Below are 14,959 nucleotides of genomic sequence, written 5' to 3' on the forward strand. Positions count from 1 at the left end.
TGTACGGTTCATTTCAATGCAATAGTATATGAGCTTTTACAACTGTTAATATGATTGAATAACTTCTTGTACGCTGTTTCTTCATGCATGTTTAGTGCAGGTCTAAATGGAATGCATCTGGAATTTTTCATTGATTATATGTTTACATTTACATGTTACTACTAATTATAATATGTTATCATAATAATGATTTGTACAACTCCTTGATTGTTTGGAGGTTTCGCGTTACAATTCTAACCAAAAGATTGCTATTGCATTAGAACACGAGGTGCAATATAGCATCATATGTCCACCATAGATCTGTGCATAGGTCAAGGGCTTGAATGTGGTCACTGTCGAGTGAGTAGTGCAATTATTGTGAGTTTTCACAGTTGATTCCACTGCTATTTTTGTGCCGTTTTTTCCCAGACATGATTAGTTTACAACATGATTTAGTCTCTTGTTGATTCTGTTTGGCCCACATGTATATCCAATTCAGGAGGTCGCCTCTAGAGTGTTTTCTTATAATTCTACTGTAAGTAACATGTGATAGATAAAATACGGAGTAGGATTTATCTGTTTATTTGCATTTTCATATTTTTCATCTAACCTAAAACAGTAATTGTTACAAAATTCCATAAAAAAAGAAATAAATAGTGTTACTTTTCACAACATGTTCTGATTATTACATGGAATTATATGTTGAAGTACATGTGTATATATAATTAAATTAAAGAATACAATATACAGAGTATACAGCTTAATGCTATTATTGCCATATATTGGGGAGTAAAGAACAGATCTACAAAAGATACATACAATGTACATGTATATATCATGTAGCAATTATGAAACTAAAATTGCCATAAACATTTTAATAACGAATTTTTCCCTTTAAACAATTTAAAGAAAATAGAAATTGGTATATTATGTATTTTGTAATTACTCTTTAGTAGTCAAGGACAAAAATACATGCTGGTTAAATTTCTTTGTGAACAGGTACTTCATACAAGCACAAATCTAGTACCATGATGTTCACAACTGGACACATTTGGAATAGAAATAAGCACTAAAAAGTGGGAATTGGGGCTGCAGCAATACGCCAAAAAAACATTGAAATATATTCTATATATTTGTTCAAGACTTCCATCATTCCAAGAAATACAGAATAAGCTGTTAAACAAGGACACTCAATTTCAACATTTCATTTTTGCATCAACTTTAGAATGTTTTACCAGGAATGGTATGAACTGACACAAACTTTAAATTAAACAACTTTCAATTCTGCCAATTTTCAGTCATATTGCAGTTCAAAAACATAAGCAAGTACAACAATATATATAAACATGTATACATCGGTATACCAGTTTATTGTTGCAGCCCAAATGTGAACAATTACAAAGTTCTGAGAGCCAAGATGCTGATAAGCCAAATACACATTTAAAGTATCAGATACACAGATATGTAAATTTTAGATGCCTGATTATCCCATCTTATGTTGGTATCATTTGAAAGTATTTTGTGAAAGATTGCGAATTAGGTTATTTCACGTACAAATCCAGTTTAAATAAACAGCAAACGTACAAACTGTAATAACTTGTGTATGATGCTTTTTGGTCATTTATTTTACCTATAAGTAATCTGCATATAATAACCTTTTAAATCATACCCCAATGTTACGGGGGTTCCGGCATCAAAATTTAATGAAATCGTTAATGGACTACATTTGTACCAGTGTGTCAGATGGCTCCACATTAAACTTATGTTTGTATATTGGCTTGGAAGAGCTAACGCAATGAATCATGTTAACTGTACTGGCCTAAACATATGAGACATTGATCTGATGATGGATGATAGCTGATGGCTTTTTAAATGAGGTAATACTTATTTGAAGTGGAAAATTTTGAATTTGTCAAAAACAGTCTGAAAAAACAAAACACAAAGAAAACAGTCTGAAATACACAATACAAAGAAGTAAACATTAACAGGTATGGATGTAGACTTACATCATAATGAGTTTTACAGACGAACACATGTCAAAATCTACAGCCTCACATTCAAAAACAACTACCCGGTATTAAGAATGTTTCACATGCTTGATCATTCTTAAGAGAAACATCGCTTATATTTCTATTTCATTGCAAATAAATTATCTTATTCTGTAATAAAATAGTTGCCCTTGCCATAATATTTTGAGCGTTTTTCAATATATATTTTTTTTTAAAAGTACATGTATCTAAACTTCCTGATATAACATAAAATTCTGTACAAGTTCAATTATATGCATGTAAAATGTACAAGTTATATCTACTGTACATGTTTAATCACATGTGACCAGCACAACCATTCAGCTAGCATCACCAGCAATTTTATGACATACAAAAATAGTCAAGTACATATACTTTGGTGTAAAAATGTAAAAACAAAGATTGCGAATGAGAGAACATCACAAAGCCAGCTAAGTAATAATGGTGATCAATGGTTTTACCTGTAAATTAGTTTTATCCATAATAAACAATCAGAGATAAAATTGACAAGTACATATTTCAGACAGTTTGAACCTGTACTGGGCGATCATACAACCCATGTCCAGACTATACAACATGATTCCCAGACAGTCAGTACTGTGGTGCATCACAAGCTGCAATGTCCAGTCTATACAACATGATTCCCAGACGGTCAGCACAGTGGTGCATCACAAGCTGCGATGTCCAGTCTATACAACATGATTCCCAGCCGCTCAGCACAGTGGTGCATCACAAGCTGCGATGTCCAGTCTATACAACATGATTCCTAGACGGTCAGCACAGTGGTGCATCACAAGCTGCGATGTCCAGTCTATACAACATGATTCCAAGATGGTCAGCACTGTGGTGAATCACACGCTGTGATGCCTATGGTCATGAGCCCTCACTAAAGTCGTCGTCTGTGTCATCATCCACTTCAAGTGCCTGTAAGTTGGGACTGTATGCTCGCAGACTTCCTCCATGTCCTGTGTTGGACTGGGAACTGCGTCTTAGTCTGGAACAGAGTAACTTATCAAATGCATTGAATAAGTCAAGGAAAGTACTGTGTGGAACTTAAATCCCTCTAAATAATTGTGTTGGTGCTAATATGCCCCAAACTCCCAACACAGTCACAAAGATATGAATGATCTCGGAAACGTTGATCACATGGATTTTGCTTTTAAGGCATTAGCCAGGGTATTCCAATTGTGTATAAGTACCCCAGTAAAATCTGATCAATCTATCAGTCTCCTAATTCAATTGTCTAGTAGTAACATTTATATTTTTTCTCTAAGTTGTATAGCCAATTAACATATTATGGGATACACCAAGGGGGCATTTAAACCATGAAACTAAAGTAGGGTTTGTGCAATGAACACTCTACACTGAACATACCTTCTCTACTCATCACATACCTGCTCTACACAGAAAATACCTGCTCTACACAGAAAATACCTGCTCTACACAGAAAATACCTGCTCTACACATCACATACCTGCTCTGGAGGTGTTCCAGCTGTACATTGAGGTTCTCCACCTGTTCCTGAAGCTCATCGTTTGTCCGCTGTACCTTGCGCACGTTGTTCCCCTGAGTGTCCACCTACAAAAAACATTGTCACAAAATGTGTTATTTGGGCAGAACCGAAGATTTAAAAATAATCATGAGACTGCTGTACTTTCTGGACATTGTCCATTGTAGCAAAAATGGTTACGACACTGTTATATAAAATGTAATTGTATTTATGAAATGAAAAAAAATGCATACCTAAAAGTACTTGCTTAACATTAGAGAGAAAAAAACAACTATTTTTCAGCTTAAAATTTTCCTCTAGCGATATTAAGTCCTGTAGTATACTGCATGATATATGCAAAAAAACACACATTTGAAATCAAAGATTCCCCACTGTCAAACTGTAATCAACTTATTAAGGTCTTGAACAAATTTTCAACCAGTGTCAGACAAGTATTTATTTTTGGCCTGCGATGTTTTGCTGACCTCGTCCTCGGCATTTGCCAGTTCTCGTTTGAGTTCCTCCACACGAGACCGGAGCTTTTTCACTTCCATTTCAAACTGATCACATCTTCGGCGACTGTGGTCCAGATCAGTCAGTCGCTCCTGGTGGGCCTTCTTCAACTTCACATGGATGTGCTTCAGGTCTGCCAGCTCCTGGGGGAAAAACAAGCAGATTGCTATGATATTTACATTTTTGTATGTTGCATGATTGTGCAATGTATATGCAAACAAGAAATGTCACAGAGACAGCGCGCTCAATTATTCCGCCGCTTTTAGGTGTATGGATTGAAAAGTTTTGGCGAAACATGCATGGATCACTGTTAGATTAGATTTCAATGCAAAACATGATGTGCTGAGATATTTACATAAATTGAAATGGAAAATATTTGAGGTGGTACGCAAACTTTAACGTAAATTCTAAGTCGAAAAAGGGGCATAATTTTGTCAAAATGCTTGATAGAGTTACCTCCTCCTGTGGACAGGTTGGGGCATGATGGTGAACAAGCGTGCAAAGATTCCAAGCCAGATGTCAATGGACTTTGAAAATATTTGAGGTGGTACGCAAACTTTAACATAAATTCTAAGTAGAAGAAGGGGTACGCAAACTTTAACATAAATTCAAAGTAGAAGAAGGGGTATAATTTTGTCAAAATGCTTGATAGAGTTACCTCCTCCTGTGTACAGGTTGGGGGCATGATGGTGAACAAGTGTGCAAAGTTTCAAAGCCAGATGTCAATGGACTTTGAAAATATTTGAGGTAGTACGCAAACTTTAACGTAAATTCTAAGTTGAAAAAGGGGCATAATTTTGTCAAAATGCTTGATATAGTTATCTCCTCCTGTGTACAGGTTGGGGCATGATGGTGAACAAGTGTGCAAAGTTTCAAAGCCAGTTGTCAATGGACTTTGAAAATATTTGAGGTGGTACGCAAACTTTAACGTAAATTCTAAGTAAAAAAAGGGGCATAATTTTGTCAAAATGCTTGATCGAGTTACATCCTCCTATGTACAGGGTGGGGGCATGATGTTGAACAAGTGTGCAAAGTTTCAAAGCCATATGTCAATATTTGAGGTGGTACACAAACTTGACGCTCTGGTGACTAGGATAGCTCTCCTTATTCTTCTAATAGTCGAGCTAAAAAACGAGATGCTCTAGTAAATCTTTAACTATTAAATATTTATACAGATTATTTATACACATGAAAATATAATTCATTAATAGCGATAATTTTGGTCAAAGTAACTTTCAGTTATTAATATTTGAACCTTTAGCTACAAAGAAACACAGTTGATCACTTTCATTTATAAAAAAATTATATACACATATTTCTGTGAATATCTTTATACTGCCTTTAGGCATTATTAAATAAGTAAATATATAATGATTTAAATAAAATGTCCTTTCTTCTACAGTCGTGGTTAAAGGACCCCTATTTGGAAAAACTATGTATTCCCCATGTGTTTTTGCCCATTATACCTCTGTAAAGACACTGCTAACCAGATCAGATAGGATTTTTATTGATATACCACACCTAATTTCTTCAACAAATATGTTACCAAACATACCTTGTTTCTCTCGGACACATCCAACTGTAGCGTCTTCATGTCCTTGTTGACAACAGTTGATGCATGCGTACTCTTCCGTTCAAGTTGCTCCTCCATGTCTGAGAGTGTGGCTCGCAACTTCTTGTTCTCACGCTCGATTCCTAATTTCTCTGTCTCCAGGCGCTCTCGTCGTCCCCACTCGTCAGCATTTTCTCGCTGAAGCTTCTCGAGCTGATAAAGACATTGAGATTATCATTTTCCGATAAAGCACTGATGATTTATACAAAAACTGTGACTTTTTACTTCAAATATGTGAACATACTTATCTGCAAGACCAAGAAGCATTTCTACCCAAAATATAAAGTAAATGTAAATTGTTTTAAGCAGCGTCCGCCTTTAAAATACAGTTCAATTACATTATAGAAAGTGGGTGGATGAAGCTAGTCAGTTCTGCTCTGACAGTCTATAAAGGGCCAAAGATCATAAAAATTTTAACCAAAGTGCTACACATATATGCATTATTAAAGCGTGTACCAAAATATTGTTTAAAATGTCGTATCAATATCATGAAAAGTTTCCAAGCCATGGCCAACATTAACATGTTTTTAAGATGACAAAGATGCCAACACAAATTTAGGCTAGATGCATTGCTATACTACATGTACCTCGGCCCTGAGTTCTGCAACCCGTTTGTCCATGTGTGCCCGTGTGGCCTGCTCGTCCTGGAGGTCTGAAGTTACACGAGCGAGGTCATCCCCGTGCTGTTCCCGTACACGCTCTAACTGAATAACATAAGAAATCTTACATTCTCATAAATTCTATGCAACAAAGTATGTTTTACTTACAGTTTCTGGCACAGAAAAGCAGTTGAAGCAATGTCTAGACTTTACTTTGCATTAAAGAGCTCATTAACTTGTATTGATTATTTTTAGCTATTAAAATATAACACTAGACACCAAATGGAGACATGTTGAGCCCGTTCAAAAAGCCCTAACTAACTAACACAGATGTACAGCTCTTCCATGCAGTTGCAAAACAGAACAACATGGAGTTGAATAATACGTTAATCCTGCAACACTATGCCAAATGCAAAATGGTGAACCTCCATGATATGTTTTTTGAAAATCCTATCATACATAGTAAAGATGCAGCCCTGATAAGGCTTGGTCCAGACAAGTCCTATCAACAGAACTCATTGTGACATTTCACTTTTAAGTGTGACCTTAATCATTGAGGATCAGACCTTGGTCTTGTGCGTGACATGTTGCCTCATCATGATGAAGTATGTTTTTTTTTAAATCCTATAGTGCATGATCAAGATACAGCCCTACCAGGATCACGTAACCTTTGATCTCTAAGCATAACATTGACCTTTGAAGTACAGTCCTGGATCTTGTGCATGACATGCCGCCTCATCATGGTGAACCTTTATGGCAAGTTTTTTTTAAAATCCTACAATGCAGCTCTGAATGGTCAAGATACAACCCAGAAAAGGATCTTTTCAACCATTGACCTCTTACCCTGACAATTACCTGGATATTTAATGTACCGACCTTGGTCTAGCGTGTGACATGCCACCTCAACATGGTTAACCTTTATAGCAATTTTTTGAAAATCCTTTAGTGCATTGTCAAGATACAGCCCAGATAAGGATTATTTCGACTTTTGATCTCTAAACATGGATCTTTACCAAACAGACCTGGGTATAGTGTGTGACAACCCATCTCATCATGGTGAACCTTCATGATGAATCCTATAATTCATGGTTAAGATACAGCCCAGGCAAATTCACTTTGGACAGACACATACAAACATGCACACACATACACTGAACTGACATTGTGACAACTATGTCTCTCTTAATGCAAGTGGTCTCAACAAATAAAGCATCATGTTATTTTATTTCCACAGCCTTTTTTGTTGTAGTTTTCTAGATGTTGAAAAAAAACACAAGAAAATACTCAGACTGCCTTGTGCTGATGTGCAATACCTGCATTTCCAGGTCAAGTTTTGATTGTTTCTGCTCTTCATAGCGGGTTTTAAGGTTAAGCAGCTCGTGTCTTGTGTCCTCCAGTAACTTCAGAAGATGGGTCTTTTCTCTTAAAGGTGCAAAATACATACTTTTTTATTTTAGAATAATGCTGGGTTTTTTCATTTATGTCCAGAGCAATCTATTTATCTATATATTTTTCATTAAATAATTGCCATGTCAGATATTTCACAGAATTAAACATCTATTCTTAAGTTGAATGTCATTGGAGTTGGAAATTTTGGAACAAAGTGAAAATCAAGCACTTTTGTTCGGGAAATGATAACTTGCAAAATGACAATGCAAATAATCTACATGTATGAATGTGTAAGGCTTTATTCTGTTTAAAATAATGATTCACAATAAGGAATGTCACTTACTCCCTCTCTCCTGAGATGGTTTTCTGAGATTCATCCAGCTTCAGTTCTATCAGTGTCAGCCTTTCACCACCAACTTCTTCCTCTTTGTCACTGTGTTGCCGTAAATCTCTGAGGTCTTCCAATGTCTGGCACTCTGAGTCAGTCAACACGTCCCGTCGAGCCGGAGATTGCAGTTTTGATTGCACACTGTCCGAGTTGCTGGTGTCAGATCTTGTTTCAATATCATCCTGAGGTTTACTCACTCCTAAAGCACTTGCACAAGATGTTGAGCCAGTCATTGACTCCACATTTTTGTCCTGAAGTTTGTCAGTTTTCCCAACAGTAATTTTACTACTGTTAACTAGCTCATCTTTATCTCGTTTCAAACTATTATTCTCCTTGATCAGCAAATCCAACTTCCCGCGTAGCTGCCTGTTTTCTTCACGTGCCTTGTTCCGCTCGTTCCTCACCTTGCTCCACTTCTCTCTCCAGTTAGACGTACAGTCCGACCACCAGCGCATGGTTTTCTCCATCTGAGCAGCGCGGGCACGGATCTCCTCCAGTTCCCTTTGCTGAAGTTCCAGCTTGTCCTCCAGATCACTGTTTACATTGTGCTGCTGTGGATGGGCATTGGCCAGGTGATTGTTGTCCATGGAAGGCAGTGGGGAGGGGGCGATAGGGTACTGGGGACCAGGCGTGGCTCGCACATACGACACATCACCCTTGGGCCCAGTGTTGTGACCTGGCTTTTGGCTCATGTTTTATTGTTTGTATGTGTTAAAAAATTCTGTTCTTAAATTAAAGCATGCTGCTTCTACACGACATTTGAACATGTATTTGATTCCGCATTCTTTAACATCTGAAAAGGAAAATATTTTGTTTTAAACCAATAATCCAATATGCACATGAAATCAGTTAAATCTGTTAAGAATCCTGCTAAAAACATCTAACATGTAAAAAACAAAACCTCATGGTACCATTGTTATCAGCTGTTATGGCCCATACTAAGTATGTATCTTCCTAGTCCCTAAAATCGCGACCAACCTTGATTCGCGGCTATCTTTGTTTTTACCTGGTTATCACGTGAAATGCACGTATCTGCAAAGCTATGACATTATTTTACTACGAACTATTTACAAGAGTGGATGCTTTCAAACTCGCGAAAAAATGTCTTCAAAACAGATGAATTCACTTAAAACAATGGTTAACACTGCAAACAACGTAGTTTTACTAATCCCAAATTAATTGCCATAGAAACCAACCATATTTGCCACATAACATCCTTAAAAATTCGCTGGTTATTTCGTCTGCTTTGTATACATTTTATCAATGACGGTCACGTGACCTAAATTCTTGTAGGAAGGCAAAGCAAACTTATAATATGTGTTTTCATAACCCATAGTCTTAGTGTCAAAATAAAGAAATTAGTGAGTGTTAATTTCTGTTTTAGGTGCATCCCTAAGCAGTGATAAAGCAGTACATAATTTATTTCCAACTGCCCTTAAACATGCTTATGTACAAAATGATCAGAGAGGAAGGCACTTATGTCCTTAAGTCATCTAGAATGTTCAGTGTCCCTGAAAATACACTTAAAAAGACAGTTTTGTCTTTGGGTTAAATTATACTATCTCCCACTACGAGTAATTTGACATGATTTAATGTTTATGTTTGCAAAATACTGTAAATCTTTTATTACAAGTTGAAATTTTGAAATTAACATTTTTAAAGATATGTTTAACTGTTTTTCTCAAATAACAATTGATCAAAATAGTGTTGGCCTAATTAAAACGTGCTGACCTAGATTACGTCAGAGCTCGCGAATCAAGGTACTAGAATCAAGATGGCGGCCTAGTTTCAGTGTCTGTACTCTGTTGACATTATTTACGTGAACATTTGACCGTTTGTTCTTAAATACTTGTGGAAATATGGATACATAAATGGCATGTCTGACAAAAGTAATTAAATTATTTCATTGTTTTGCTCAACTTTATTATTTTTTATTTATTCCTTACATCCGCGAATCATGGTTAGTCGAGGATATAATATGCATATAAATATTATAATTGCTCAGTCAACAGGAAATTTAAACAGAAATGTAATGTATAAAATGTCTTTCTATTTCAACATATTTAACACAAAACCACTCAATCATATATTTTCTTAATTACTCCTTTTGTTTATATCACATTGCTTAATGTTGGCACTGTACTCCTGAGTTGAAAAAAAAGGAAACTATACACCGTCGCGAAAATACATGACATTCGTGATATCCCCCATCAGGCTTGTCTAAGCGTTGAAAGAGTAGGCTATGCTTTTATTAACATTTTAAATAAACAGTTAAACGTTTTAATTAAATATATACTTGAGAAAATCACACAATGCAAACCTGAAACAAGAAAAATTGACTTAGTTCAGTTTCGATCACAACATTGTTTTCATTAGCAGAAAATAGTGACAACAAAACATTCACATTCATTTTTGTCATTGTACCATTGTATTCAGTGCAATTTTAGAAAGTCCTTCATTCTTAAATTATTGAAGAGGCTGTTTAACTAATCTCAGAGGATTGGATTATATAACATTTCATCAATTATAAATGTAGTGCTGTGAGTATGATGCAGAAAGATGTCATAAGCCAAAACTAGTTACTTAAAAAGTGTCTACCAATAGTAAAAGGGGTCGGCTTAAACTAGGTGAAAAAAACTAGTGATTTTAAAGATAAATATAATGGAGTGCCTCAGGGCTCTATCCTAGGGCCTGTCTTATTTAATATTTCCATTAATGATATCTTTCATTTTGCCTACAAAATAAACTTATACAGTACAGTATAATTATGCTGAATGATAATATTTACTCTGCCACATTCTGAACATGATATAAATGAAGTTAAAAACACTCTAAAAGTAGAACAGGACAGTCTCTCTTTGATAAACTGGTTCTCAGATAACAGAATTCAGGCAAATACAGATAAATTTCAGGCAATAGCTGTTACAAAAACAAGAGCTGTCACAGAGACAGCGCGCTCGACTTTTCCGCCGCTTTTCAATGTAAGGATTGTTCAAAACGTTTTGGCGAAACATGCATGGATCACTGTTAGATTAGATTTCGTAGCTTCCTATAGGCCGTGTAGGCCGCGGCCTACCCAATTTTCAGAAAAAAAACACGAAAAAATAAAAATGCCAAATCTGCAATAAAACTTGATTAATATATCGGAAACCAGGTATTTCAAATATATCGTTTTCCTTTTCACTATAATACATATTCATACGACATAAATGATACGAATATTATTTGTCGAAATTTGCATACCAGTAGTCTGCGCTTTGACGCCGTTCATTGCATAAAACATTTTTTTAAGGTAAAACATATTGATATCGTTACTCTCATTAATGTTTTAACAACAAAAAAATATACGCTAAAACGCATCCACGACCATCTAGCTAAAACGAAATCCTGGGGATGCATGCTCTCGTATCCCCCTCCCCAGAAAGTGGCCTACACATATATTTTCGTCAAGCTACGCCCCTGGGTGTGCTGAGATATTAACGTAAATGTGGTTCCATGCAAAATTTTAACGATAATTTCTAAGTCTAATAATAAAGGGCCATTATTTGCAAAATACAGTTATCTAACTTGGTCTTTAATTAAGTTGGGTGGTTGAATACCATTGTATAAAGTCTCAATGCAATACATCAAATAGTTGCTGAGATATTATCCTATGTGTGCTAACATGCAAAACCTTAACCAGAAATTCTAAGTCGCATAATAAAGGGGCAAAAATTATATACCCGGTATTATAAAAGATAGAGTTATCTTACTTGATTAAATAAGAAGGTTAAATAGATGGGAGCCTGTGTGTAAAGTTTCAATGCAATACATGATGTATTCGCTGAGGTATTGACTTAAAAGTGGTAACATGCAAAACCTTAACCAGAATTTCTATGTCAAATAAAAAAGGGGCCATTATTTTAATTTAATGCAAACTGGAGTTATCTTACTTGGTTATTCAAGTAGATTGGATGGTTGAGTACCATTGTATAAAGTCTCAATGCAATCCATCAAGTAATTGCTGAGATATTAACCTATGTGTGCTTACATGCAAAAAATGTGTTATCTGGGAATACATATTTAATGTTTCAAGGCAATACATGATAGATTTGCTGAGATATTGACTAAAATGTGGTTACATACAAAATCTTAACCAGAATTTCTAAGTCGAATAATAAAGGGCAATTATTTTGCATTAAATGCAAACTGGAGTTATCTAACTTGGTTAATTAAGTAGGTTGGATGGTTTACTACCATTGTATAAAGTCTCAATGCAATACCTCAAGTAGTTGCTGAGATATTAACCTATGTGTGCTTACACACAAAACCTTAACCAGAATTTCTAAGTCAAATAATAAAGCACAATTATTTGCATCAAATGCAAACTAGAGTTATCTAACTTGGTTAATTTAGTAGGTTGGATGGTTTAGTACCATTGTATCAAGTATCAATGCAATACCTCAAGTGGTTGCTGAGATATTAACATATGTGTACTTACACACGAAAGCTTAACCAGAATTTATTCTTATTCTTTTAGGTATAGTAACACTGCAGAGGTAACAGGTAATGCACCAGTCAATTGTAACCATGGCCCCCAGGTCGGGGGAATAGCAGGGACTTTGAATTTCGGTCCAGCCAACCCCCGGTAAAATCTCTGTCCTGCGGGAACGAACTGATGGTCAAATCCCCGCCAAATGCCCCGCACCCTAGGGAGCCTAGGTAAGGCAATTTCTCCGCTATATTTTGCGTGAAGACAAAACCACCGCATTCACCCGGCACTGCGGGGCCACCTGAAAGGTAAAAACACGGCCCATTTCCCTGGTATACCCCCAGACCTGGGGGGCCCTGGTTACAATTGACTGGTGCATAGGGACCACAAAGATATTATCCTATGTGTGCTAACATGCAAAACCTTAACCAGAAATTCTAAGTCGCATAATAAAGGGGCAAAAATTATATACCCGGTATTATAAAAGATAGAGTTATCTTACTTGATTAAATAAGAAGGTTAAATAGATGGGAGCCTGTGTGTAAAGTTTCAATGCAATACATGATGTATTCGCTGAGGTATTGACTTAAAAGTGGTTACATACAAAACCTTAACCAGAATTTCTATGTCGAATAAAAAAGGGGCCATTATTTTAATTTAATGCAAACTGGAGTTATCTTACTTGGTTATTTAAGTAGATTGGATGGTTGAGTACCATTGTATAAAGTCTCAATGCAATCCATCAAGTAATTGCTGAGATATTAACCTATGTGTGCTTACATGCAAAAAATGTGTTATCTGGGAATACATATTTAATGTTTCAAGGCAATACATGATAGATTTGCTGAGATATTGACTAAAATGTGGTTACATACAAAATCTTAACCAGAATTTCTAAGTCGAATAATAAAGGGCAATTATTTTGCATTAAATGCAAACTGGAGTTATCTAACTTGGTTAATTGAGTAGGTTGGATGGTTTACTACCATTGTATAAAGTCTCAATGCAATACCTCAAGTAGTTGCTGAGATATTAACCTATGTGTGCTTACACACAAAACCTTAACCAGAATTTCTAAGTCAAATAATAAAGCGCAATTATTTGCATTAAATGCAAACTAGAGTTATCTAACTTGGTTAATTTAGTAGGTTGGATGGTTGAGTACCATTGTATCAGGTATCAATGCAATACCTCAAGTGGTGCTTACACACAAAAGCTTAACCAGAATTTCTAAGTCGAATAATAAAGGCCTATTATTTGCATTATAATTTATACAAATCATTTTTATCTAACTTCATTAATTTAGTATCTAAGATAGTTGGGAATACATATCCAAAGTTTCAATGCAATAACTGATGTATTTACTGAGATAATGACTTAAAGGTGCTTACATGCAAAACCTTAACCAAGGTGTCACGCCAACGCCGACGGCGACGCCAGGGCGAGTAGTATAGCTCTCCTTATTCTTCAAATGGTCGAGCTAAAAATAGACTTAAGAGAAAGTTTCAATTATCATGACTCAAACACATGTTAGAAAGCGTGAAGGCAATTCAATGTACTAAACGCATTGGGAAAAATCTCTGCAAATTAGGTAAACTTAATATCTACTGCTCTTTTTTATGTCAAACTTTAATTTCTGTCCCTTAACTCAGCATTTTTGTGGTGAACTAAATACTAAGAAGATTGAAAAGATACAAGAAAGAGCATTACGGTTTACCTATAATGACCATGCATCAAATTCTTCTTCTTTATTAATTAAGTCACATCTTCCATCATTAAAAGTTAGACGACTAAGATCTATTGCCTTAGAAACTTTTAAGATAATATACAAACCATTTTATCTACATGATTTAGTTAAAATTTTCAAACAACTCTTATTCTTTTAGGTATAGTAACACTGCAGAGGTAACAGGTAATGCACCAGTCAATTGTAACCATGGCCCCCCAGGTCGGGGGAATAGCAGGGACTTTGACTTTCGGTCCAGCCAACCCCCGGTAAAATCTCTGTCCTGCGGGAACGAACTGATGGTCAAATCCCCGCCAAATGCCCCGCACCCTAGGGAGCCTAGGTAAGGCAATTTCTCCGCTATATTTTGCGTGAAGACAAAACCACCGCATTCACCCGGCACTGCGGGGCCACCTGAAAGGTAAAAACACGGCCCATTTTCCTGGTATACCCCCAGACCTGGGGGGGCCCTGATTACAATTGACTGGTTCATAAGGACCACAAAGTATGGCTTCAACTCTTTCTGTTTGGCTGCTCCCAAACTCTGAACCGCCCTCCCTCAGCACTTTCGTGATGAAACAAACGTGAGTCAGTTCTAAAGTTTGGTCAACGCATGGAACGGACAGAGTTGTAGGTGTTCTTGTTGCGCTTCTTATAGTAAAACCTTCCCTTTCATTTTGATTTGTTCTGGGTTGTTTGTTTTCATTCTGCCATGCTTTTTATGTTTAGTAATGCTTAGTGCTTCTCTAGCCATTGTATCCATCAT

General features: G+C 36.1%; 1 protein-coding gene across 2 annotated transcripts; it reads right to left on the reverse strand.

Annotated features, from left to right (window-relative positions):
* Positions 1-545: 545 nt before the first annotated feature.
* On the reverse strand, positions 546-10,374 carry LOC128245126 (coiled-coil domain-containing protein 102A-like). Of its 2 annotated transcripts, none has more exons than XM_052963367.1 (8): positions 10,317-10,374; positions 7,952-8,789; positions 7,533-7,641; positions 6,208-6,324; positions 5,564-5,773; positions 3,981-4,151; positions 3,481-3,584; positions 546-3,000 (listed from the first exon to the last, which is right to left on the reverse strand). In XM_052963367.1, the coding sequence occupies exons 2-8, from the start codon at positions 8,686-8,688 to the stop codon at positions 2,880-2,882; spliced, it is 1,569 nt and encodes a 522-aa protein (XP_052819327.1). In that variant the 5' UTR covers positions 8,689-8,789; positions 10,317-10,374; the 3' UTR covers positions 546-2,879. The 2 variants fall into 2 exon arrangements, with proteins under 2 accessions (XP_052819327.1, XP_052819326.1); XM_052963366.1 differs by having other exon boundaries at positions 10,293-10,350.
* Positions 10,375-14,959: the final 4,585 nt, after the last annotated feature.

Source organism: Mya arenaria, chromosome 8, assembly GCF_026914265.1.
Source record: "Mya arenaria isolate MELC-2E11 chromosome 8, ASM2691426v1".
NCBI lineage: Eukaryota > Metazoa > Mollusca > Bivalvia > Myida > Myidae > Mya > Mya arenaria.

Excerpts from the sequence above, each read along its gene's own strand:
- LOC128245126 (XM_052963367.1), bottom strand. The coding sequence starts at position 8,688 with ATGAGCCAAAAGCCAGGTCACAACACTGGGCCCAAGGGTGATGTGTCG. Across the intron at positions 5,774-6,207 it reads TTGCAGAACTCAGGGCCGAG|CTCGAGAAGCTTCAGCGAGA; the intron begins GTACATGTAGTA and ends TGTCTTTATCAG. Across the intron at positions 4,152-5,563 it reads ATGTGTCCGAGAGAAACAAG|GAGCTGGCAGACCTGAAGCA; the intron begins GTATGTTTGGTA and ends TTTTTCCCCCAG.